The sequence below is a fragment of the Hydractinia symbiolongicarpus genome, chromosome 3, assembly GCF_029227915.1.
Source record: "Hydractinia symbiolongicarpus strain clone_291-10 chromosome 3, HSymV2.1, whole genome shotgun sequence".
Lineage (NCBI taxonomy): Eukaryota > Metazoa > Cnidaria > Hydrozoa > Anthoathecata > Hydractiniidae > Hydractinia > Hydractinia symbiolongicarpus.
In genome coordinates this window covers 18,456,449-18,481,285 of record NC_079877.1, presented here as the reverse complement: position 1 = coordinate 18,481,285, position 24,837 = coordinate 18,456,449, and the positions used below count along the sequence as shown (strand labels likewise).

General features: G+C 34.2%; 1 protein-coding gene across 4 annotated transcripts in view; it reads left to right on the top strand.

The window, feature by feature from the left end:
* LOC130636084 (leucine-rich repeat-containing protein 71-like) overlaps nucleotides 1–11,152 on the top strand; it is a 48,732-nt gene extending 37,580 nt beyond the window's left edge. For all 4 annotated transcript variants that reach the window (XM_057445683.1, XM_057445685.1, XM_057445686.1 and 1 more), the window contains 8 exons: nucleotides 6,425–6,572; nucleotides 6,692–6,775; nucleotides 7,039–7,273; nucleotides 7,586–7,683; nucleotides 7,780–7,882; nucleotides 7,966–8,084; nucleotides 9,824–9,936; nucleotides 10,247–11,152. In XM_057445683.1, the coding sequence (XP_057301666.1) occupies nucleotides 6,425–6,572; nucleotides 6,692–6,775; nucleotides 7,039–7,273; nucleotides 7,586–7,683; nucleotides 7,780–7,882; nucleotides 7,966–8,084; nucleotides 9,824–9,936; nucleotides 10,247–10,250 (904 nt within the window). In that variant the 3' untranslated portion in view covers nucleotides 10,251–11,152. The remainder of the gene's footprint in view (nucleotides 1–6,424; nucleotides 6,573–6,691; nucleotides 6,776–7,038; nucleotides 7,274–7,585; nucleotides 7,684–7,779; nucleotides 7,883–7,965; nucleotides 8,085–9,823; nucleotides 9,937–10,246) is intronic.
* Nucleotides 11,153–24,837: the final 13,685 nt, after the last annotated feature.

The window sequence follows — 24,837 nt, the reverse complement described above, 5'->3', positions numbered from 1 at the left end:
CAATTCACCATTTTATAATCTAGTCCTCTTCTAATGCTCTTTCATTCTCTAAACTAACAAGTTGTGAACATCTTAACTGTGAACATGTAGGATTTTTTTTCTTTTTTTTTTCTTTCTTCTGCTAACTAATTATGACTAATTACATGTAGCATTTATTTCTAAATTTTACCTTTCCAAAACTGCGTAGCAACACAAGATTGCAAAGTATTTTCATAAAAATTACGACACGTTTTATTTTTAACATGTTTCGACTTTACCAAAGTCATCTTCAGAATATTATACAAAAGTTGATACATACACTCTTTATACAAAAATTTTTTCGAAAGTTATTTAAATATTTCCCAAAAGTACAATTTTATATGAATTATACACAAGCTAATCCATATTGACAAAATAATATTAGATAAACTAATTTTTACCTGTAGTTAGTCTTTTGATAATAATACTGTTTGTAAATTTAGTTTTTAATTTCCGCCAGCGAAGGCGGAATCTTAAAAATTGACGGAGGAGATAGAGAGATAGAAAGATAGATAGAGACAGCGTAGCTAGGCGGGACGCCCGAAACTTATCCAGGCTAAAGCCTAAATCCTCGTTTTGACAGATTTTTTCTGAGGACGAGGCTAAAATGAGTTTTAAGCCAATAAGAATCCCAACAGTGCAACAAATTGTTTTTTTTATCCAATGAACAATACTTTATTTTAAGTTTATATGCTATCGAAAGTTAAAGCTCGTGTAGTGTAGCATAATGAAGATCGTCTTATAATGCGCAATCTTTGATGTTATTAACGTTTCCCTTTAATAAATACGTCATTTCCTTCTGTACAATTTTGCAAGTACGTAGACTAAAGCTATATTCAGCAGAACTAATTAATTATTCATGAATTTTAATTTAAAGAGGAATAGACCTATTTCATTATCTCCTTTTCATGATTAGCCGTAGTGGCTGAAAATCAAAACATTGCATGAAAACGAGGTTAGTTTAGATAAAGTTCAGGACACCAAGTTGTTTACTAGCTGTCCTGATCTTAGTTATCAACAAATGTTGGTTTTATAATTTTCAACTGCCATATTGAAAGGATCGTAGTGGATACAAGTATATAGAGGTTATTAGTAGTGGCAGTGTGAAAAAAATTAAGAATATTTAGTGATATTAAGTGTGTATTTATGGCAAATTTAATGTTGGCTAGCTATAGCTAGCTAGCCAACGTTTTGTTTCTTACTCCTACAAAAAGTTTATATATTCTATACTGTAAGTTATAAAATGTTTACCTAGTTTACTAGAACTTCATATAACTTTTATAATTATAATTTATAATTTACATATATTATAATTATATAGGTTATAATTATTTTCCTAAAAAAGTTATCCAGCTTTTTAAAGCCAGATATTATAGGTTGTGTATATGTTATAGCTAGCATGTACTCAGGGATGATGTGCTGCCCAGCTATGTATCGTTATTATTGTCACACACCCCTGCTAATATACTTTAACCTTTCCATTTATTATACATTTATAATAAACATATTTTGGCTCAACCCAGTGTACTCAGTAATCACAAATTGTTTATTGTTTTGGTTTGTCTAATCAGACTCATATTAGTATTGTAGGTTTATCATTTCTTGAACATGTAAGGCTGTTTATTTTATTTAAAAATTTCTTAACTTTCTTAGGCCATATAACTTATAGGTTATAGGTTATTGTGGTAAATCGATGAAGTACTAAACATATCTAAGGGAGTGCTGCCCAGCTTAACTGGCTAAACATTATTTCATTGACACAAGATGTGACTTGAAACAAATCGTGAGGGGTTTGTTCATCTACAATTTTCTTAGCTTTTGAAAGAATCACCACCCCCCCCTCCCCCCCCAAAAAAAAATGCCTATTGATTATCATTTCATTAAAATACATAGTTTTCTGTAAAAATATTTATTGCCCCCTTACAGTACCTTAAATTCAGAAACTCAACAAGTATAATACAGAAAAGTTTTTATGTTAATTCTATCAGATTTGTCTAAGAAGAGCACCCCTTAAGAAAATTATTTTTATATACATACCTATAGTTATACATGACATGGAATAACAATCTGGCAAAACTTACGGGCCACATCCATACTCACATTGCCACGAGAAATGTCCAATGGACGTTTGTGGGTACATCTCAAATGGACGTTTCTTTAACTACGTTTTTGCCCACTACAATCAACGAGCGATGTAGAGTTGGACTTCACTCTAAAGACACGTGAATAAAGTGTGTTCTTCACGTGAACCTATATATAAAGGAAACCTCGTGGATTTGTCCATGGGTTAAAGACTAGTCTCTTTAATAATAGCCGTCGTCTGTCTGTCCGTCTGTCACGGCAAAATAGTAGCTTAGCTGCGCAAGTAGCCAGATGCACGCAGTGCAGTATAAATAGGACGGGCGAACCCGTGAATTTTTCCCGCGGGCTAAAGACTAGTATATTCAATTCAAGGTGAAGGGACGGGACCACCAAAGAACCGCGGAAAAGGCTTTTCACCTTTGTAGGATAGGTTTTTTTTCTATGGAAAAATAACTGCCACGGGTGGACGTTTCTCAGGGTGGGTGGGTGTCTTTGAACGTTGGACGTTTCTCGTGGCAATGTGAGTATGGATGAGGCCCCTTATATAATATTACTGCCAATACTTATAGAAATACTACCTATTGACAGAACCTTTTGTGAATTTAAAAAACAACAACAATTATCTGTAGCTGCAACCGTAACATTCTCACAGGCCATATTTTTAAATAATCAAGGTTCAAGGATACTTATGAGTACTATCTTGGGTGATTGCATTGCTCTTATTACATTTTGTTGAGTATATAACACTAGTCGTTGCCGGTGGAAAAATCCACGGGTTCGCCCGTGCTTTATATTTACCCGTCGCAACAAAGTGGATAAAAATATATCGCATTTGATATTCGTGTTTCCGTAACATCATTTTCTAAATCAGCAAGGGGTCCGCGCAGATACAGACAGGGAATACGGCTATTATTATAGAGATGATGAAGACCAATATTCAGTCTAATACCACCAACCCAACATGCTTAGGATAGCCTTGGAGGAAAGGGATAGCCAAGTCATAATGTTATTTACAGATGTTTCCAAAAATATAAAATCCAAACCATAGTCATAAGAAAAACAATAGCTAGCTAGCTAAACACTAGAAAAAAATATAAACCAGTAATTTTAATAAGCCCAATGGGTATAAAATAAGTGCCATGTTCTATTTTTTCACCAAAAGTTCATAATTTGCCCATTTGACAAGTTAATTTGAGAAATAATAAAGGTAAACAAACTATATGTACATCACTTCGCTCGAAAATTAAAATTGTCTCTAAACTAACCTCGTTTTCATGTTAGTATGTCTATTCTGGCTGTGTATTTTACAGAATGAAAATGGATATTGAAATAGGTCTATTGTTGAGGCTGACTATTTTTGGTGAAAGATGATGTATTATAGCTATAAAATCGTGACAAGTGTGTTTTAAAAGAAAAATAAGAATATGTAGTCTGAAAATAACCTTTCGTAACTGATTATGTAAAAAAAAATATTGCTGCCACCTTTCAGAGAAAAAGAGAAAATAGATAAATTTTCAGCCTTGCCGTTCTTATTATTTTGTTTTTATTGTTCATCAATTTTCAGGTTTATTATTTTTCTTTTAAAATTGTTCTTAAAGAGAAATGAAGTTTATGTAAGTTAAGTTAGCTATGATATACGATTACAATAATAATCAAAAATTTATTTCTAAAATTTTAGAATATTCAATGATTTTGTTCCGCCATATTACTCTGTCCTCTTCAAAGTTCAGTACTTTTTCAGATTATTGCTAATGGGGGAAATCTTTAAGCCGCAGGGCTTCTTGTTGTTCATTGTTTTCCTTGTACCTACACATATACTACAAGCTTTATGTGAAATATTCACACTGAATATGAAATTAAAATACAGGGGCGGATTTAGACTTCAGCCACTTCGGCACTCGCCTAAGGAGAAATTTTGCCAATGAGAAAAGAATATCTAAAACTAGTAATTTGTTTAAAGCAACGCATAAATTTTATTATAAGCGTTTAATAAGATTCCTTTGCGCCCAGGATCCGAGGTAATATTTTATCTCAACTCAGGAGTGTTTGCCGAGGCTCGACTCTCCTTCGATGTGCTTTGCCGAAGTACTATGGTTCTTACGGTAGTCAAACTACATTTTGTCGCATTTCGCGGATTTTTTTTCTCTCGATTCCTCTGTTTTCTGCCGTTAAAACAGTCGACTTCGGCGGCCGCCGAAGTGTGGACTTTTGGACTCTCTTAAACAAAAGAAAAACAAAAGAATTATGACGTCGAGAAAAATCTCGCCGAGGTGTGGACTTTTGGCCTCTCCTTAATAAGAAGTCGTCGAAATTTGCGGTAAAAGAAAGATTGATATTAGGGGATGGGTGCGTAGCAATAATTTACTCTTCTTGTTGTTATTGGCTCTCGGTAGCCGGTCTGTTTAATGGGTTCGGTCAACTTCGGCGCGCACTGAACTGAAAGAAGGGTAAGGAATCGTTTTGTATTTGCAGCAAGTAAACGGAAGTTTTGAATATATGATTGCGGAATGAAGTTAAGCAATGCTGCTAAGAAGAAACGTTACTTGAAAACATTTTTTCTCTGTGTCGCCTGTAACAAAAATCATAGTATCAATTTAATGACTACTAGCTACGCTTTCAGGTACATATGTTTACTTTTAATTCCATTGATCTTAGAGTAAGATACACAATTGCTTTTTATTGCTGTGCTAGCAAGTGTGAACATGAAACTGTTTATAGTTTCACTTTCAACAAATTTGAAAAAGCTTTGTGTCAAATTCAAAAGAGCTTTGTGTTATCTTGGGTTTCTTTTGTATTTAAGTAACAAAACATTTTATAACAACACAATAAATTGACTAGCTGGCCAGCTGGTAAATGTGTAAGGTATAACAATTTGTTGACTTCACAATAACTTTGTATGTTAATTTTTGTAGATCCATATCTTCTGGCAGTAGACACTTTCCAAACGATTTTTCAACATGTCACAAGGCCAATAAAGAGAACACTAGTTTTAAGAGAAAGACTTTGACAAGACTTGATAATATTTTGGTTTAAGATCTCTAGCGTCATATCGAAATAATCCCTGGAGATGGTACTAATTATATACAATTCGAATAAGAAAAAGGCATGTTTTATTTAATGGGTGAAATGGCAATGTTTTTCACATTTTCACTAAAGAAGTTGTCATGCTGATAGACATGGAAAATGTTTGTGATTTTACTAACAAGGCGAAAATGACTTATCATATATACTTATTACAACCCTATGGACACAAAAATGTGTAATAATGTAGTTAACGATTACTGTTCTTGAATGATTTTGTATTGTTAAAAATTTTAAGTATTTGTAGTAATTATCACATAATAGCTACAAGGTATTTTCAAGTTTGATTCAATATTTTAAAAATATGAGCCAGAAATGGTTACCGATAAATAAAAACAGTTTTTTTTCCTTTAAGCTAATAGGGTTAAATATTTTTTGATTGAATGCTCTGCTAAATCTGTGTTCATTCTTTCGTTTTCGTAGGTTGTTGTGTTGTAAGTTTGTTTTTAATTAGCTATTGCTGCTTGAAAATCCAAATTTTAAGTTGTGCTGGCCTTTACTGTATAAAATCTTGATATAATCTTGCCATTTTTTTTTAATTTATTGTATTTATCTGTTGTTGTTTATGTTGTTGTTGCCATGATATAATAATACAAATCAAGCTTATTTACATATGCATTTTTGTGCTGTTGTTTTTTGCTTATTTTTTTTATAGGCCTCCTTTTTCATTTATTAAATATTTTAAATAGATTAAATGTTGAAAGTTTTTAGCGTTTTGAATAATGACTTAAAAAAATTATGTACTTAATTAGTTTCGGAGTGTTTATAGCCTCAATATTAGCCAAAAGCTATTATATTCACCCATAACTTGCAAAAACGCGCTTGCAAATATTTTTGTGGATGAGGAAGAAAGAAGAAATTTTGCTGTCTGGCTAATTTTAGCCTTAATTTTTCTGAAAACATTATTTTGCTTTCATTTGAATTTTGTGATTTTTTTTTTTTTCAAATAACATGTGAGAGATGAACCTGTAAAAGTCCTGCCTGCTGCATTTTGGAGTGCTGAAATAGGTAAATAAGCTAAAGACCCGACTTGGGGGGCTAACAGCGCCCCTCTAGAACCCCAGCTGATTTAACACGCGCAATTTTTGCTACGCGAAAATTACGCGTGGACTTCGCTTCGCAAATCCGCCTAAGGAGAAAAAAATCATGTATCCGCCCCTGAAATAGGTTCAAACATGTATCAAGTAAAAGAAATACGTAGTTTATATTAAAAATATGATGATCCTTGTAATGTTATTTTCAGCATTCAAAATATTTCATTAAAGAACTGTAATCTGGACGACCGAGCTGCGTCGTTATTGGGACAATCCTTACAAGACAATAAAAACTTGCTAACTTTGAATCTGTGTTTCAACAAGATCACTGATGTTGGTGCAGGTTACTTAGCTGAAGTAGGTAGTACCCGCATGTGTTGTCATCAATTTTCTTTAAAGAATTTGTTAAGATGTAAAAGTTTTTTTGCTTATTTTTTTAATCTATTACTTTCTATGGTATTTTTTTTTTACGACAGGGATTGAAAATCAATAGAAGTTTGCTTTCGTTAAACCTAGGAAGCAATGGAATTGGAGACGAAGGTGCCAAGAAGCTTGCCTCGGTATTTTTTAAATTAAAGTTTTACTCTAATCTTTTGGCAAATTGTTTTCTGTATTACTTTAGGAACATACACTTCCGCAATGACGAAAATAAGTAAAGTAATTTTATGTCAGTTGTCTTAAATAAGACTTTTTGCAAACAAACGGAACATTAGCAAGCATTATCAATGGACCTTTACAACTTACTCCGCGACCAAATCGTTTCATATTCACGAAAGTTTATTCTTTTAATGTAGATGCTTATTCGTGTACGTTTTCCTTACAGGCTCTCTCGACATTCACGTTGAACCACGAACAAATAGTGGCTCGTAGAATGCTGAAATCAATGCGAAGCAATGAAGAACTGCTGGGTGCACCCTCCAATCCTTTTCTGCAAGATCGGCCGGCTACTGCAAGCAGGAGTTTTAGTAAAGAAGATAAAAAACATAAAGATAAACCGAACAGTAAAAAGAAAGAATCTTCTAATAATAAATTAAAAGACCCTAACACCATCAAACGAGGTGCTGTGTTGATTTACTTGTTTTAAAGATTGTTTAATCTTCACAGTATTAGTACACGCTAAAGATTGATAAAATTGTTTGCGAATTAACCGCAAAAGATAAATGACAAGAAGAATTACGTTTTTTTGTACTTTAAGATTGTGGTGCGAGAAAAACGAAAGCTTTGCATGCAGGCTTCTTTATTTTGAAGAAATTATTAATCTTCCAAAGCTATTTTTTATGACAGAATTGAGAATGGCGCATACTAATAAGATCAGCGGCTTTCGTTTTTTTAACTTGTGTTTAAATTATTTTGTCTGCTATTTTTTATAGGACCTTCAAGTATGGACACGAACAAAGGTCAAAAGGGACAAAAACATAAAGCATCGGCTAGACAAGATCGCAACAAAACTCCTCAACCTGAGGCAGAGGTGACTGTTCTAAAATAATTTATTTTCCAGAAAGCAAAATTCTTTCCAGCTACCTGCGTATAGCGTAAAAGTTATAGTCGATGTTTTTTTTATCAGGGCTTGTACGAGTTTAAAAATCCTTTACTGGAGAAAGTTATTGAAGAGAATGGAGAGTTGTGGATACCTGGAAACCGATCCCTGATCAACCTGAACCTAGCTCGTAAGATACACGCTGATTTTTATTTATTTCTTTTATTTCTTTGTGTTATTCTTTTCCAAATATAATGTTTCTGTGACTGGCAGGTAACCATATTGGCGAGGTGGGTTTAAACATGCTATATAAAGCAGTGAAGTATCAAATAGATCTTGCAAGTGAAGCAAATCGAGTCGTTGGTGTTGGGCTGATGAGGTTGTCTCTTCAGGTAAGTTTTTTGAATAACTGTTAAAGCATACCTCCCACTTCAAAAAAAGTTCATGTTATTCTGTTTATACTATGTAGAGAATTTGTAATTTAACATTTATCAAGTAAAATTCGAAATAATAAAGCTAATAATGAAGCCACATTTTCTTGTGCTTACAGCATGCTTCCTTCTCGAAAGCCGCCATTTTGTGATAAATTTTTTTTCGGATTAAACCCAGTTTAACGTCATCTCCCGGATGCCAAAAAAGGCCCCCTGAACATGTTGCTGTAAAAACGATAACTCGGAGAAAAAGAAGAAGAGTAAATTATTGCAACTAAGATTAATTTTGTTAATAATTATATAATGTGTTTTTGTGCTATGCCTTTTTGCAATAAGAATAATAGAAGTAGCGCTAACAGGCAAGAAACAACGAGCTGCGTGTACACATTAACAGAGTCAATACGCTTTCAAAGTCGAGTTTTAATCACTAGAATGTTTGGATCACCGCTGGCAAACTAGGCTTCGGCAATTCTAAATCTCTGTCTACTTGTCTTTGCATTAGGCCATAGCTTCCACTTCCATTCTCATCCTCATAACAGCTTTCCCAGCTAGAATCTGATTTACTGCCAGGTGTTGTAGACTTTTTACTGGCCGAAACTTCAAAACTAAGAAAGCCCACAACTTTTTCACTGGAACTCAGTTTTAAAAAAGGAAGCAAAAAACAAGTGTTTACTTATCTTCAGTATATACCTGTTACAAACTCATCCTCAGTACCCGTTACAAATTTTGAAAAACAAAGCAACAACCACTTTGTATATATAAAACCGCTTTGTATATATAAAACCGCTTTGTATATATATAAAAACCTGGGCTACGGCGGAGTCAACGAAATTATCATCCGGGAGTTGACGTCACCAGCCCTCGCGCGAAGGCATTTATTTACAATCGGGACACAAGATGGCGACTGGCGCGAAGCTTCTTCTCCAGCTAATATTTTACAACTTTAACGACGAATATCTTGCGAACAAATCAAAATAAGTACAAAAGAAAATTTTTTTTCGTAATTAGTACAATATTTTGAGTTGGTTTTCGATTACTTTTTTTAAAGTGGGAGGTAAGCTTTAGGACTTTTCTGAGACGAAAACATGCCGCGAAAAGCGAAAGAAACTTGTTTTTTATTTTTATTTTTTTTTTAAATTGGAGAATTATCCTTTTTTGAATTTTATTGATGAGCTACCGTTTCAAAGAAGGTATTGGAAGTGCAAGTACGAACAAAATTCGTTCCACCTGATGTTGTAACAAACCAACACGATACAATTTATAATTGTGGCGAAAAGAATTGAAAAATTGTCTGCGAATGTCAAAATTCTTTGCGTAAAGCTTCACAGAACCGACGCGTTTGTTTTTTTGCCTTTTGGCTATATTTATCCAAATTTATATATGTTTTTATGAAATACCAATTCACGTAAAAGCATATTGGCACTTAAGTTAGCAGACTCGCCAAATTGTTTACGTTTTTAACATTTTGATAGGATGGGTATATGTTTTGGCAACATCTGAATTTTCTTTCAAACTGATTTTAGAATATTTAGAATATGCACACGTATATGGAATATAAATATGTTTGTAGAATTTTAATTACTTTCTATATTTCAAGAACTCTCTTCAGACTTCAGACTCAACTGCTTGCACTCCTAAAGTTCAGGCTGGGATTATGCTTAATCTTTTGATTATCACTTAATCTTTTAACTATTATTTAGAAGAACATATTTCGTTCTGACAATCCGACATATCAACATCTCATGGCGGTAATGGCGACACGTGATCCAATGTACAATCCGCCAACGCCCTCACCCGTTGAAAAAGATTTAAGGTGAGTTTTTTATCTGTTATTATAATGGCTCGTTGAACTATAAAAAGTTACAGGCGAATGGAAATATTTTTGAAAAAAAAGGTTTTAAAATATTCTTATAGGTGCGAGCAGGTTTGAAGTTGTGAGTGTCTATTTTTAACTTTTATCCCCTTTAATTTTTTTAATATGTGTTCTTATATGCTTAAATTACATCCGTTTACATATATTTGTCACAAATAAATATATAAACTTACAACGAAGTGCAAAGCTGCGTACGTTAAAATATTCGTGAAGTGTTTCTTTCTAAAAAATTTTCTACTTTCTATTTCAGGTAGAAAAATGAGGCGACACAAAACATGTTATGTCGTCACGTCTCTCGTGTTGATGACGTCTTTTCCATGGTTGTAAATACAGTTTATTTAGAGTTGTTCATGATTGTGTTTATTTCCAGAAGAATTACACAATCATTTCTAGAAAAATTTCATGATACGTAGATAATGCTTATGAAGCATACGGGATCACAAGCTTTCGCAGTCATCAGTTGCGAATTTCGCGAGTTTCAACTTATTCTGTGGAAATTATATAAAGTTCTGTAGTTAGCTTACGTTTATAAACTCTAGTATTAAAACTTTATGGAGTCAATTAATAAGGGAGTGCCATGCGTTTCAGCGACTAAAGGTTTAGGCAGAAAAACTTCGGCGGAGCTATTTTCGGACGACTATTAATTTATCCAGAATAATTTCCGCCAACAAGAAAGCCGATATTGAAAGAAAATTCAATCAAATTTGTGATAAGGAATAAAGTATAACCTGGTTTTGGTGGTGGTAGTCTTCAAAAAAATTTTGGGAATTTTGCTCTGCGCGAAAATGTTTGATCCTGAACCAATACCTTATCAGCGGAAAGAATTAATAGTGGGGAAAAATTTAAGTCACTAATGCATAGAATTAATCACTTTCCACCAACCTAAAGTTGGGTCTCAGACAAGAAAAAAATATCTATCTCAGAGAAAGTAGAAATTCCTTTCAAGAAAACTCAATAAAAAGTGACGTACTGTGTTCAGAAAGGTTAAAGTTAGTCGGGGAATTTTTGTCACTGAATCTCAAATTTACTGACTTTTCCACGCGTTCTTTCCTCCATGAGGTAAATAATGTTTTGCGAAGGCTGTGAGTAGATATTTATTTTTGTAAAAATGGTGATTATTTATTTCAAAATAATATATGGAAGAAACTTTGTTCTATTTTGGCTCATTTCTTTTCCAAAAAATATTCCATTGTACATGTCATTTATTATCTAAGTAAATAGAAAGATGTATTGATGGCCGGCATTTTAGATCCATTTCCTATTGCCATCCAGTGATTACTGACAAAGAAGCATAGAAATTTTATTTGCGGAATTCTTAAATATTTAAGCCAACCAAAAAAACTAAAAAGGAACGAAAGATATCGTCAAAAAGGAAAAAAAAAATTCTGAAGACGAGGTTGATATCGCGGTTGACGTCTCATGTATGCTTCAATTAAGTTAATAACTTGGCCAGATGTCGGGTGTCTGTCAAAATTTTTTAACTTGAAACAAATGATTTTCTTTTGCTTTTTATAGCTTTCATCGGAGATTATGACGCAAAAGAACGTGTCAGAACTAATCCAACAATAAAATGATTTTTTATACATTCAACGTGATCCATTCACCAACGTGTCGTTAGCCAGGAGACCCAGCACAGTTTTTCTTACCACCAGGAAGTCGGAATAGTTAAGGTTGAAAAAATACGCTGGCTCTCAAACGATTTTTCTGCGGTCAGAATTCTGACCGCGCTTTTTGATTCGTTAATTCTATTGCTCTTTGCTCCCGTGGTCAATATCGGGAAATCTTTTGTTTTAAGCGAGAATGGCTACACTCACATGAACAAATATAGCGGCGGTCATTGGTATTTATATCTTTGAAGAAAGCGAAATAGGACTAGGACTAGTGAAAATAGAACTGGAACTAGTACAAGTGGGACGATTTTTTTTCACTCGCCAAAGCCGTATTGAAAACGGTCCATGTAAACAAGAGTGCGATCTCAAACCGGCGCGAAAGTCAAACCGGTTTGAACTCACTACGGGCTTCATGTAAACGCTGCCTTAGTTAACTAGGCTGTTTTGTCGAAGAGTGTTTACATTGGGTATTTCGTAACGTTTTCTTACTCGTGGAAATCGAAAAAATTTTTCGCTTTGTGTAAATCCGTCTTATATGGAACTAAAAAATGAAAAAAAGCCTTGAGAAGTAGCACTTTAACTCAAAAAAAGAAGTCCTTATCCCAATACATTTTTCTTATAAGAACCTAGTTTATAAGAAAGTTTGGCTGAGATTTTGCAAAAAGTTAAGAACAAATTACGAACGTACTCAGCCTGAATTCCAACCTTTATATAGATTAAAACAAAATAATGCGAGTCAACTTAAAACATGTGAGGCATGTGCACCGATCTTATAACACGTAATTTTTGAAATAATGATATTATTTCATGCAAATACATTTTGCAATTTATATTTATGAAATATACAAACAATGAGTACCAGTTTCTAAATTTTTTCGGAAGAACACAAATAAAAACATTTGATGCTAAAGAAGCAGAAAACAATTCAGCCTCAGCTAAAATTCAGGCGTTCTTATAAAAAAAAAACGTGTAGATCTATCAGCTATAAAAATGTCCAGAGATGAGAGATCACTCGAAAGAGAGGCTGTTAAAAGAACTAATGCAATACTGGGAGAGGGAGGATCCCCAGTGAGGAGTTATCTTTGTGGAAACTATCTCGGATACAATTATCCACAGAATTTTTGCCCTCACAACACAAATTAAAGCTTACCTCCCACTTCAAAAAAAGTTCATCTTAATCTGTTTATATTATGTTAAGAATTTGTAATTTAACATTTATTAAGTAAAATTTGAAATAATAAAGCTAATATAAAGCCACATTTTCTTGTGTTTACAGCATGCTTCCTTTTCGAAAGCCGCCATTTCTTGATAATTTTTTTTTCGGATTAAACCCAGTTTGACGTCATCTCCCGGATGGCAAAAAGGCCCCCTGAACATGTTGCCGCAAAACAATAACTCAGAGAAAAGGAAGAAGAGTAAATTGTTGCAAATAAGATTAATTTTGTTAATAATTATAAAATGTGTTTTTGTGCTATGGCTTTTTGTAATAAGAATAATAGAAGTAGCGCTGGAAAGCATTCCTTTGCCAGTCTTCCAACAAGCAAGAAAAAACGAGCTACGTGTACTCATTAACAGAGTCGATACCTTTCAGTCGAGTTTTAATCACTAGAATGTTTTGATCCCTGTCTACTTCTCTTTGCATTAGGCCATATGAAAATTCTGGTATAGGTGCTCGCTCTTCTTCTACGTTGCGTCTAAGACTTTTCTATTATATTGTGGTACACTAGGCAGGGGATTTACGAGATTTTATTTTGTTCTGCGCGCGTTGTTTATTCTTTTTTCTTTTTTTTCTTTTTTGCTTTCTATTTTAATTTATTTTTCGTGTCGCGTTTCATTCTCATATCAAAGAACGCTATAGGCCCTGGGATCGAGGTTGCTTGATTTGTTATTATATGAAGCCCAGGGTTGTGTTTTGCACCCGTTCTTTCTATGTTTACTTCTGCATGGTCGTGATTATTAACGCTGCCAATAGTCTAGTCATAAAATGAAGTTTTCTGCAAATCTCCTAAATTAAAAACGCTTTCAGAGTATAACTCTTCTAACCAACACAAACTCTTAGGGATCACAGCGCGGCATTTTTCGAAAGAGTAAAATAAAATGTCGCCCGCCATGGTTTGCTCTGATAGCCCTAAATAGCTTTTTTTACTTCAAAATATACATTCCGGCGCCGCGACCCGTCTCCTGTGGGCATTGAAATCTCTACACAAGTCAGAAAGAGCCAATCTCGTTCTGAGAGCATCGGAATAGCTAAAAAGGCCACGGTTCACTACTAAGCTATTGCTTCAACTTCCATTCTCATCCTCATACAGCTTTCCCAGCTAGAGTCTGATTCACTGTCAGGTTTTGTAGACTTTTTACTGGCCGAAACTTCAAAACTAAGAAAGCCCACAACTTTTTCACGGGAACTCAGTTTTAAAAAGGAAAGTAAAAAACAAGTGTTTTCTTATCTTCAGTATATACCTGTTACAAACTCATCCTCAGTACCCGTTACAAATGTTGAAAAAATAACAACCGCTTTGTCATATTTAAAACCACTTTGTATATAAAAACATGGGCCAACGGCAGAGTCAGCGAAATTATCATCCAGGAGTTGACGTCACAAGCCCTCCCGCGAAGGAATTTATTTAAAATCGGGACACAAGATGGCGACTGGCATGAAGCTTCTTCTTCAGCTAATATTTCACAACTTCAACAACGAATATCTTGCGTACAAATCAAAATAAGTACAAAAGAAAATTTTTTTTCGTAATTAGTACAATATTTTGAGTTGGTTTTCGATTACTTTTTTTAAAGTGGGAGGTAAGCTTTAAGCCAGCCAATCACAATATTATAGCCTTTTTTCAAAAAAATTTCCTTTGTGAAAATGGGCCTTTAAATACAAAAAATGAATGAATTTTCTTTTTGAAAATTTTAAGAGATGGTATTGTCTAGACGTATAAAGTCTATAAATAAACTACGGAAAGCATGTTCTATATTTTAAACGAATTTAGTGAAAGATACATACACCCATCTCTCGTACAGGTAGATTTATTTTAACAAAAAAAATTCGTAGTTGTCATTATTGGCTTTTTTTTTTTTTTTTTGCAGCCATGCTTTATTCTTCAACGACTACTCCTTCGATTGTTACTAACTCAACGTTTTCGCAAGAAAACAAAACAACAACCACAGCACTTCGATGTAAACTACAGCCACCTGAATCCTGGAATTCTAAAGGAACGCAAAACAACAAAATTAAACCTCTTCTCCTCAGTAATAACAGGTACATCCAGTTAACCCGACTTCAACCAATCTCAAACCAGTTTCCTACGCATACTGTTGCGACCTATTATCCTCACAAAATATTCGTCGGTTCTCTCTCGAGAATGGTGAGTACATGTACTAACTTTAAAAATATTCTCTGAACTTTTGATATACACCGTTGATACATTTTAGACATCTCCAGCAGAACTTGCCACATTCTTTCGAAGCTTTGGAGTAGTCATCGAAGCAAAAGTTATTCTAGACCATGCTGGAAATTCAAAAGGGTAAAACTTCTTTCCTTTTAGCTTTAGTTAGTTTTTTTTATTTATGTTGTATGGATCATCTTTGCGAAGGAAATTGTTTGATTTTGTCTTCTATCATCAACCACTTTTAGCAAATTTCAATAAAGTAGACATGTAGACATGCATGTTGCATGGTGTTTGCGAACACGTGTCTTGTTTATTAATAGTCACAAGAGAAGTCTTTACTGTTACTATGGTTTTTTGTACTGTCCTGTAGATTATTGGTCCATAAAATGTTTCTTCTTTTTGACTTTGTATTGTATGTATCACCAGAAAATACGCAAAAGAAATAGTAGGTCGTGCAGGCAAATCGAAAACCTAGTTCCCAAGGCCTTTTATATCTTACTAGTGTCGGCGCAGTGCCGGTAAAAAAGTCAAAAGCTCTGGGGCTAGGCTGTCATAACGATTATGCGGAGGAATAATTTTTACTTTTTTTACGAAAATTTAGGGTAAAATGTCCTGTAATCCGAGTTTGTTGCAACAGTTTTCCTTGCATCTACTATTTGCGGAAATCGTTAAAGTCCTGGGCTTCTTGTTTGTTTTCAGATATGGTTTTGTAACTTTTGGTTCGCCTGAGGTGACAGACAGCGTTTTGAAAAGCACACCACATTATTTGAACGGTAAAAGAATCGCAGTCGCATCAGCAATCAGGAAGAAGTATTGCAACGAAGAGTGGTGAAATTCACTTTAATTGAACAATATCGGATTTTTTTTAAAGTTTTTTTTTCCAATTCATGAATATCAAATGTAACACTCGGTGCAAACTCGTCCCAAAGCTTGTTAGGTTTATAAGACGAAACATTTTTCAGGTTTCGTCCAAAGAAACTGCATTAGGTTCAGAGTTAGAACCATATTAAAGGTAGTCTAGTAAACTAAAGTCATCATTCTTCTCTTTTTGACGGTTTTGATGAGAGAAGCGCGCTAAAAATAGCAGCGCTCAATAGCGCGCTAAAAAAGTAGGGTTACAAAAGCAGGACAGACGTCGAAGCGCGAAGACAGAAAAGAGAAACAGGTATCCTGTCTATATTAAAGAGGGAGGGCCAAATATTAAAAAGGTAAAAAAGCCCTGGGGACAAAGTTGCACTCGATGTTCCCAGTTGTAGCTTTTTATTCCAAATTATTGCTCATTATGTATGATAATCGAGGTAATGGAAGCTATCGGTGCGCATAATTCATTTATGCCAAAAAAACCCGGAAAAGGAAACAATTAGGGTGAAAGTCTGCCGCGAATTGTGTCTGAAAAATTGTCTGGCCGTAAAAAATGTCTAAAATTTTGTACAGAATTCTTTGTTTTTTCGTCTGTTTTGGGGTAAAACATAAACTAATATTTTACTGTCTATAGTATGGAAGCCGAGAAGGGCCAACCGAGAAATCTTTTTTAGCTGCCGAGAAATCTTATTTTAGCTGCCGACATATATTTTTTAGCTGCCGAGAAATCTTTTTTACGTACCGAGAAATATTTCTTAGCTGCCGAGAAATCTTTTTTTAGCTGCTGAGATATATTTTTTTGGAGGTTCAATATCAATACTATCTGCCTTTTTATAAGCCAACTCTAGAAATATTGGTGAAGGTGAAGAGGAATTACTGATTTTTATTGGCAAATTTTCATCAATTTCCTTTTTAATTTCATCATCTAAGTCATCGTCTATTTCAGGTTTTATCATTCTGAATACTGTCATGCCGAAGCATTGTTGTAGTAAGACATAAATTAAAGTCTATTTTCCTATAAGGTTTCAGGAACTTTATAACTTTTCATAACCACTTAATCTCACTTTACGGCAGACGACCTATCAACTTAAAAATATATCTCGGCAGCTATAAAAATATATTTCGGCAGCTATAAAAAGATTTCTCGGCAGCTAAAAAAGATTTTTTGGCAGCTAAAAAATATTTCTCGGTTGGACCCTTCTCGGCTTCCATACTATATATATTTTATCACGATTTTTCTTGTAATAAATTGGACGAATTTGTTCCTTTCGTCAGGTTGTGTTTTAAAAATGTTTTGTAGTCTTTATATCCACCTAAACATGCTTAGAGAAGCAGGATATTTTGGGAGTAACTTTTTCTCAGAATATTCCGAGGGCCTGCTTTCTTTTGGTTGATATCAAGCAGTTAAATGTCTTGCCATTTCCGCATGAAACAGGACATGAAAACGGTATTGCGTGCTGCGTTTTTCGCGTAATTTACGTTCCATTTAATTCCGATCAAATAGCACATCCACGACGGCAACTTTTTGCCGATCTTAAAAAGTTTGAACTGGACTGGAAAAGCGGACATGGTGAAAATAAATTTTCGCGAAATATAAAAAAATCCAATTTTTTTTTTGCAAAATATTGCATTAATTTAAAAATAAATATAAAATGGACAAATTTCTAAACGCCTAATCATCACATTCCTAGAATTTTTCCGTTGGGAACGATCCTATCACAATTTTTCCTATGATATCATGGAGGTTATTTGATTTGATTGTATATTATATTACTGCTATCACCTTTGTTTTAGCTGTATAAAGTTATGAGTATTCCCAAGATTGTTATTTTAACGAAAGTCGAAAGCAAATGGAGAAAACCACGCGGGGTTTTCACAAAATCAAGATGGCGTCGGTATCAGTATTTGAATTTTCGGAAAGGAAGACTTACATCAACTTACATATTTACTCGAAAATCGTTAAACACGACTTATTTGTTAATGGCCAAAACTTTCCCTTAGCAATTCAGCTAAAAATAATGCACTTAAATATTTCAAAATAAGTTAATCACGCGGGAAAATTCCCAAATTACGTAAGGGCGCGAAGCGCCCGCAATGTAATTCCGATTTTATAAATAAAATCGAAGTAGGATCTGTCTGTCGTATATTGATCCTACGGAGGCTGTTGGGCAATTACATGCTTATCGCGAAACTAAGGGATATTGAAAATATCTCGTCCTGTCGAGTCTATTAAGTTTGTTTTTGTCCCTATCAATCAAAGTGAAATGCATTGGAAGCTTATTGTCATTGATGTTGCTGAGAAGCATGTCATTGTCCTGATCCTATGACCAATAACACGGACACGACGGCTTGCAAAGACCTTATTGAATTATAACCCTAACCGTTATGCATAACACCCGACGCAATATGCACAATTTCCAATTGAGCATATTATCCATTATACACTGCAATAATTCGATCATTTTAAATTACAGGTCTTTTCCGGTTGTTTTTAGCTCCATGCCGTTCTTATCCCACAATCTACTCTGTAATTATGGGCACAGTATTTATATGCTACCATACGTGTATTATACCCATTTATGTTTTAGCTTGTAGTGGTAAACAATAATAATAGAATACATATCTTTTTGGTATGATACACACTGAGTATTTATATATTTATTTATATATTATATATTTATTCGTCTTCCTGTCAAATTCCAAGGTTCCATGCCTACCAGATTCTTAACATATAGATAAAAGGAACTGTTTGACACAAATTTCTTTGTGTCAACATTAATTGATATTTGGTGTACATGCAACAACATAAATCAGTGTTGCATATTTGTTTATTTATTGAAAGCTACATGGTGACATGATATCAGCTAATTAAACGAAAAAATTATATATTTGTAGCATAGAAATATAGGTCTACATATCTCAAAGGCAGTGGATTTTAGTGGATTTGAAACTTAATCACATAAAATTGCTCTTTTATATTGCGCAAGGGAAGTGAGTGAGGTAATTTTAAACACGTGTGATAAAAAGGATCAAGAAACCTCACACACCGTTGTAATTAATTTAATGTCATAATAAAGTTAAAAATTGTTTTCTACGATGGACCCGAGGGGTCACGATTTTCACCAATCTTTTTTTTTTTTTTTTATGATTTTTTGTACTTTTGCTTTTTTTTTTCAACTTTTCTGGATTTTTTTAAAAACTGGTGGATTTTTTTATTACTCTTCCATTTTTATTTTTTGCAACTCTTCTGAATTTTTTGAAATGTTTTTTTTTTTGAAGTTTTTTTAATATACTAGTCATGGAAAATCCACGGGTTCGGCCGTCCTTTTTATACCGCATTGCGTGCTTCTTGCTATTGCGCAGCTAAGCTACCATTTTGCGTGACAGACAGACAGACGTATACGGGCATTATAATCTAGACTAGCCGTTAACCCGTGGAAAAATCCACGGGGTCGCCTGTCCTTTATATATCGCATTTCGTGTTTCCGTAACAGGGCGCGGCTTTCGCGGACAGACAGACAAAATACGGCTATTATTAAAGAGACTAGTCGTTACCCGTGAAAAAATCCACGGGGTCGTTCGTCTTTATATTACACGCTGTTTTTGTGTGCCTGTTACACTACACTTTTCTTGCGGACAGACAGACAAAATACGGCTATTATTAAAGAGATAGCCGTTAACCCGTGGAAAAATCCACGGGGTCGCCCGTCCCTTATATATCGCATTTCGTGTTTCTGTAACGGGACGCGGTTTTCGCGGACAGACAGACAAAATACGGCTATTATTAAAGAGACTAGCCGTTAACCCGTGGAAAAATCCACGGGGTCGCCTGTCCTTTATATATCGCATTTCGTGATTCCGTTACGGGACGCGGCTCTCGCGGACAGACAGACAAAATACGGCTATTATTAATTAAAGAGAAAAGAGATAGCCGTTAACCCGTGGAAAAATCCACGGGGTCGCCCGTCCCTTATATATCGCATTTCGTGTTTCTGTAACGGGACGCGGTTTTCGCGGACAGACAGACAAAATACGGCTATTAATAAAGAGATTTTTTTTTAACTCGGCTATTTTATTTTCTCTTGACAATATAGCGAGAGGACATTAGAAATCAAGCAACATGGAGGAGCATATATTTAAGTATTTTAACTATGGATTCACTTATTTGGAGATCTTAGAGTTGCTAAAGCATCGCCATGGCTATCAATTAAGTTTGTCAACAATAAAAAGAAGGTTACGTCAAAAAGGCTGTAAAAGACGAGCTGATCACCAAGAAACGAAGTATTCAAAGCTATCCGAAAAGAACTTTAAGGCAGCGGTTCCTTAATGAGTTATCGTCGTGTACATCACGCTTTATTATCTAAAGGGATTCGACGTGACAGACGTGAAGATGTCAGAAATATGATGAAAGAAATTGACCCGGAAGGAGTTGATCTAAGAAGACGCCGTAGATTATGGAGATGCAAATATGTTACAACGGGGCCAAACTTTGTTTGGCACATTGACGGCAATGACAAACTTAAACCGTATGGTTTTTGTATTCATGGTTGTATCAATGGGTTTTCAAGAAAGCTTCTTTGGTTGGAAGTAGGACCTTCAAACAAAATGCCGGAGATTATTGCGAAGTATTATTTACAAACGGTACATAAAAAAGGAGGCGTCCCTTCTCATATCAAAGCCGATGATGGAACTGAGCACTCGCTTATAGAGCCAATACACATTTATCTAACAAGTTTTGACGGAAATCGGTCATTACTGATTCATTCCGTATTGTAACGTCCAAAGAATCGAAGCCTTTTGGTCAATCCTACAACGAGATAGAATTGGATGGTGGCGACGATTTTTTATGGAATTAACTGATTTGGATTTATTTGCGAATGACCCAATTATACTGGATTGTTTCAGGTTTTGCTTTTAGGAAATAATAAAGAAAGATCTCACTTCCATTCTCAACGACTGGAACAGTCATATAATCTCAAGCAGTCGTTACGGTGGCCCTAGAGGAAGACCTGGCATGTATTATTTGCCACATTTGTTTGATGCAGAAAACTATCTGATTTAAAGTAGAAGATGATGAAATAGAGGAATTTCTTCCGTGCGTGAGAAACGAAAATGTAGACTGTTCTGCAGAATTTAGGGAGTTTGCCGAGACAATTTTGCGAAACGATAATATTGAAATGCCTGTTGATCCTATGGCTGCTCTAAATTTGTATATACATTTGCTGTAAAAAATATCCATTTATACCTGAAATTTAATACTTATTATTATGCACACATATAAGAATTTTACGCACACAAACACTGTTATAACATTGTTCTTGCTTAATAGCATCTTTTATTTGAAAATAGTATATATATATACAAAAGATATAAAGTAGAGTATAGTACAACAAATAAAAAAATGCATAAATAAAATAGTCTTCAAAACCTTGCTTGTTGATAATAATGTAGAAGACTTATATTACTTGGTCATAGAACACAGTAAAAACAGAACTAATACTTTTGGCCGTTTAGGAAGCAAATGTAAATTGCAGTGATTTAGTAAGCTGCAGTATAATAAACATGTAGGCTCCAAAATTTTGCTAAATATTAGTCAATCTTTTAAAACAAAAATAACACAACAAAAAATGAAGTTCCAGCCTCCAACAAAACAATAAACATGTGTTAGGGAAAAATATATAAATATATATCAAGTTACTTGTTCTAAGCAATGTCCATTTGCCAGTTATTTTGTGTCAAGACGGAAACGAATTCCTCTCGCAGCTCACAAAAGTTTGCATAACAAGAAGGTACCTGTAGTATTGGTACGCAAGTATGGGCGATAGGCCGTCGTGCATAACTGCTATCAAATTTTTTAAATTTAACTTGAATCGAACTCACCAGAATTATATCAGAACCTGTAACAAATTTTAGGATTTTTTTTGAAATTTTGCTATTGAGCACTCTGACATATCGTTTTAGACATCCAAAACATTCTCTCTCAGGATCATCCTTTGGCTCAGCATTAAAAAGCTCAATAATATTTTTGGCTGTTGGTCTGGATGCCTCATATAAGTCATGAACGGTTGAAGCAGTAGAAAATGCTAACTTCTTTTTAAGGAAAAGGAAGTGCCCCTTCCAATAAATTGCCATTATATGGGGCTTCTGTAAAAGTTCCTGCCTGGCCAATCTCATAAATGACCTCTTCTGCATTTTCCTTTGTAACTTTCGATCGACATTTAAATCGATCAAGGAAATCAAGAAAATCGTCACTTGAAAAAAATTCTTCTTTAACACTTGGCTGTAACACTTTTTTTACTAACTCTCTTTCATTAAACGATAGATACAATAAAAAACAGGATACCATTGCAGGTTTTTCTACTGATCCAAATAAACAGTAAAGTAGAAATGCTTGAGATATTATGATAGGGAAAAATCCTGTTTCACTATAACCTTTTACAATGATTTTCCCAATGTTTTTCCATTCTTTTTCAAACATGTCATGTCGTACAAATGGGACACGTTGATCTTTACTGATGAAATAGGAGTCTGCCAGCTCTTGCCAAAACGTTGTATAAATGTCCTGGTCCACACCAGAACCTTGTCCAATTTCTTCTTCTCCTCTTGAATCAACATACACAAAGCGTATTTCTTGATTCAATGCCACCTATAAAAAATATTCAACAATCATCACACTGAAGGAAAAGTTTTCTTGATGCATATAAACAGGTTCATTGAGCTCAGCTACAGTAACACTATAGTGTACAATAATCATAGTTTCCATAATTTCCATAACTTATAATTTTATATAATTTGTTTCACATCTGATGCGTTGAAGAACTATTCATTATACATTGTACAAGTGTTGGCATGTCGTAAAAACAACCTGAAAAAGTCTCACCTTTTTCATTTCTTTGAGCAAATCTTCCTTCACTTTTGTTCGGTGAATTTTAATGACCTTTGGATCAGGTATAACATCCTGACTTATATAATTGTTTGGAACCTCCTCTCCATCTGTTGTTTCTACAGTACCTATATATATTCTCAAACTCGGCAAATGAGGATATAAATTCATCATCATTGAATCCTGTATAATTATTATTGTTGTGCAATACACTTTCTTTCTGATCAGGCTCCCGAATACAGATAATGCAATGTTCACCAATGAATGTAGAATTACACATCTGGCATAATCTACGTTTTATGCTTGCAAAAGCTGGTGGTAACTCTTCTTCCTCACTGACATTGTTGTCGTCTTCAAAATCACAGGATTGGGATTGAAGGATGGCAGTTGTTTTTGAAATCAATTCTCCTTTTCTTTTCAAATAGTCCCAAATATTTTTCATTTCATCAAGCTCAAGACCAGAAAAATCACATAATTTTGTAACACATTCTGTACGATCTTCCAAAAAATGATTACAACCATTCAAATCAAAATAAATAGTTTCAGCCTTTTCTTTAAGAATACCAAATTCAGTCACCAAATCACATTCAACATCAATATAACGAACACCTCCTCTTTCTTTTGGTTTTACAAGTTTAAACTCTTTGGCTAGTGGATCGTATCTTTGATATTTAACTTGTAACTTTTTAACTTTCTTCTTCGCTCCATGTTTCTGACTGTTTTCACTCCTTGATCTGATACGTTACAACAGATTACTTAAGCGCCCCTCAGTTTTCTTGTTTTTTCTAGTAGTTGAAGACGATGTTGTTGTTGATAAGCTAGCTAGCTACAAATGCATTTCTAAATTTGTCCCATTCTCATCCCTAAATAATGAAAAACTCAAACTTGTTTTTCAAGGTAAAAATAATGAGGTTGATGCTATTCTTGACAACTCTGACAATAATCTTCATCAGGACTTTCTTAAAGCAATGAATAGTTTAACAGCGGAGGGAGATGTTAGTGCATTATCTTCCTGTGACTATGTTACTCCCAGCGACCTTAACAATCTTAACCTGAGCAAATCCAACTTATCTGTTGCCCATCTCAATATTTCTTCACTTGGCTATCATTTTGATGAACTTCGTACACTTTTGGACACTTTTACTTTTGAACTGGATGTTATGAGAATATCGAAAAGTCGGCTGAGATCCAATGATAAACCACTTAATAATATTTCCCTGGAAGGATACAATATTCTTGAATGCTCCTCTGATTCTAATAAAGGAAGCACTCTTTTATATATATATCTAATAAACTAAATATGCAAGAACGTAGTGATCTAAAAATGTTCAAGTCTAAATAACTTGAGTCAGTTTTTGTCCAGCTTGAAAACCCCTCTGGTAAAAATTTCATCATTGGTTGCATTTACAAACACCCAAAAATGTACATAAACGAATTCACTGAAAACTTCCTAAGCCTTTTTCTAGAAAAACTTGAAAAAGAAAGGAAAAACATTATTCTTCTGGGTGATTTTAACATTAATCTACTGAATTATGAGTCATGCCAGGACACTAACACATTTTTGAACACAATGTGTGAAAACACTATTTCACCAGTTATCACTAAGCCAACCAGAATAACAACACATTCTAAAACACTAATTGACAACATTCTCACAAACGTGCTTGAACATTTATCTTTCTCTGGAAACCTAGCTTATTTTATCTCTGATCACCTCATGCAAATATCTTCTTTTCAAACTAATCAGCCATCAAATTCAAAAAAGTCTACTCCAAAATTCAACATCAATAAACTAAACAAGGAAGCTATTGTCAGTGAAGCAATAAGCATTGACTGGAAGGTTACACTTGAACTAGACAATCAGAATGTTAATAAATCCATGCATCTGTTAATCCACCAACTGCAAGATCTCACATATAAACATGTCCCTGTAAACAAAAATTCTAAACCCCATTCCAAGAGCTTTAGTAGTAAAAATTGGATGACTAATGAGATATTAACGTCTATCAGAAATCGAGATAATCTGCACAAAAATATCTTAAGTGCAAAAATCTCATGGAAAAAGTAAATCTATATCAGCAAATCTATATCGACTTAT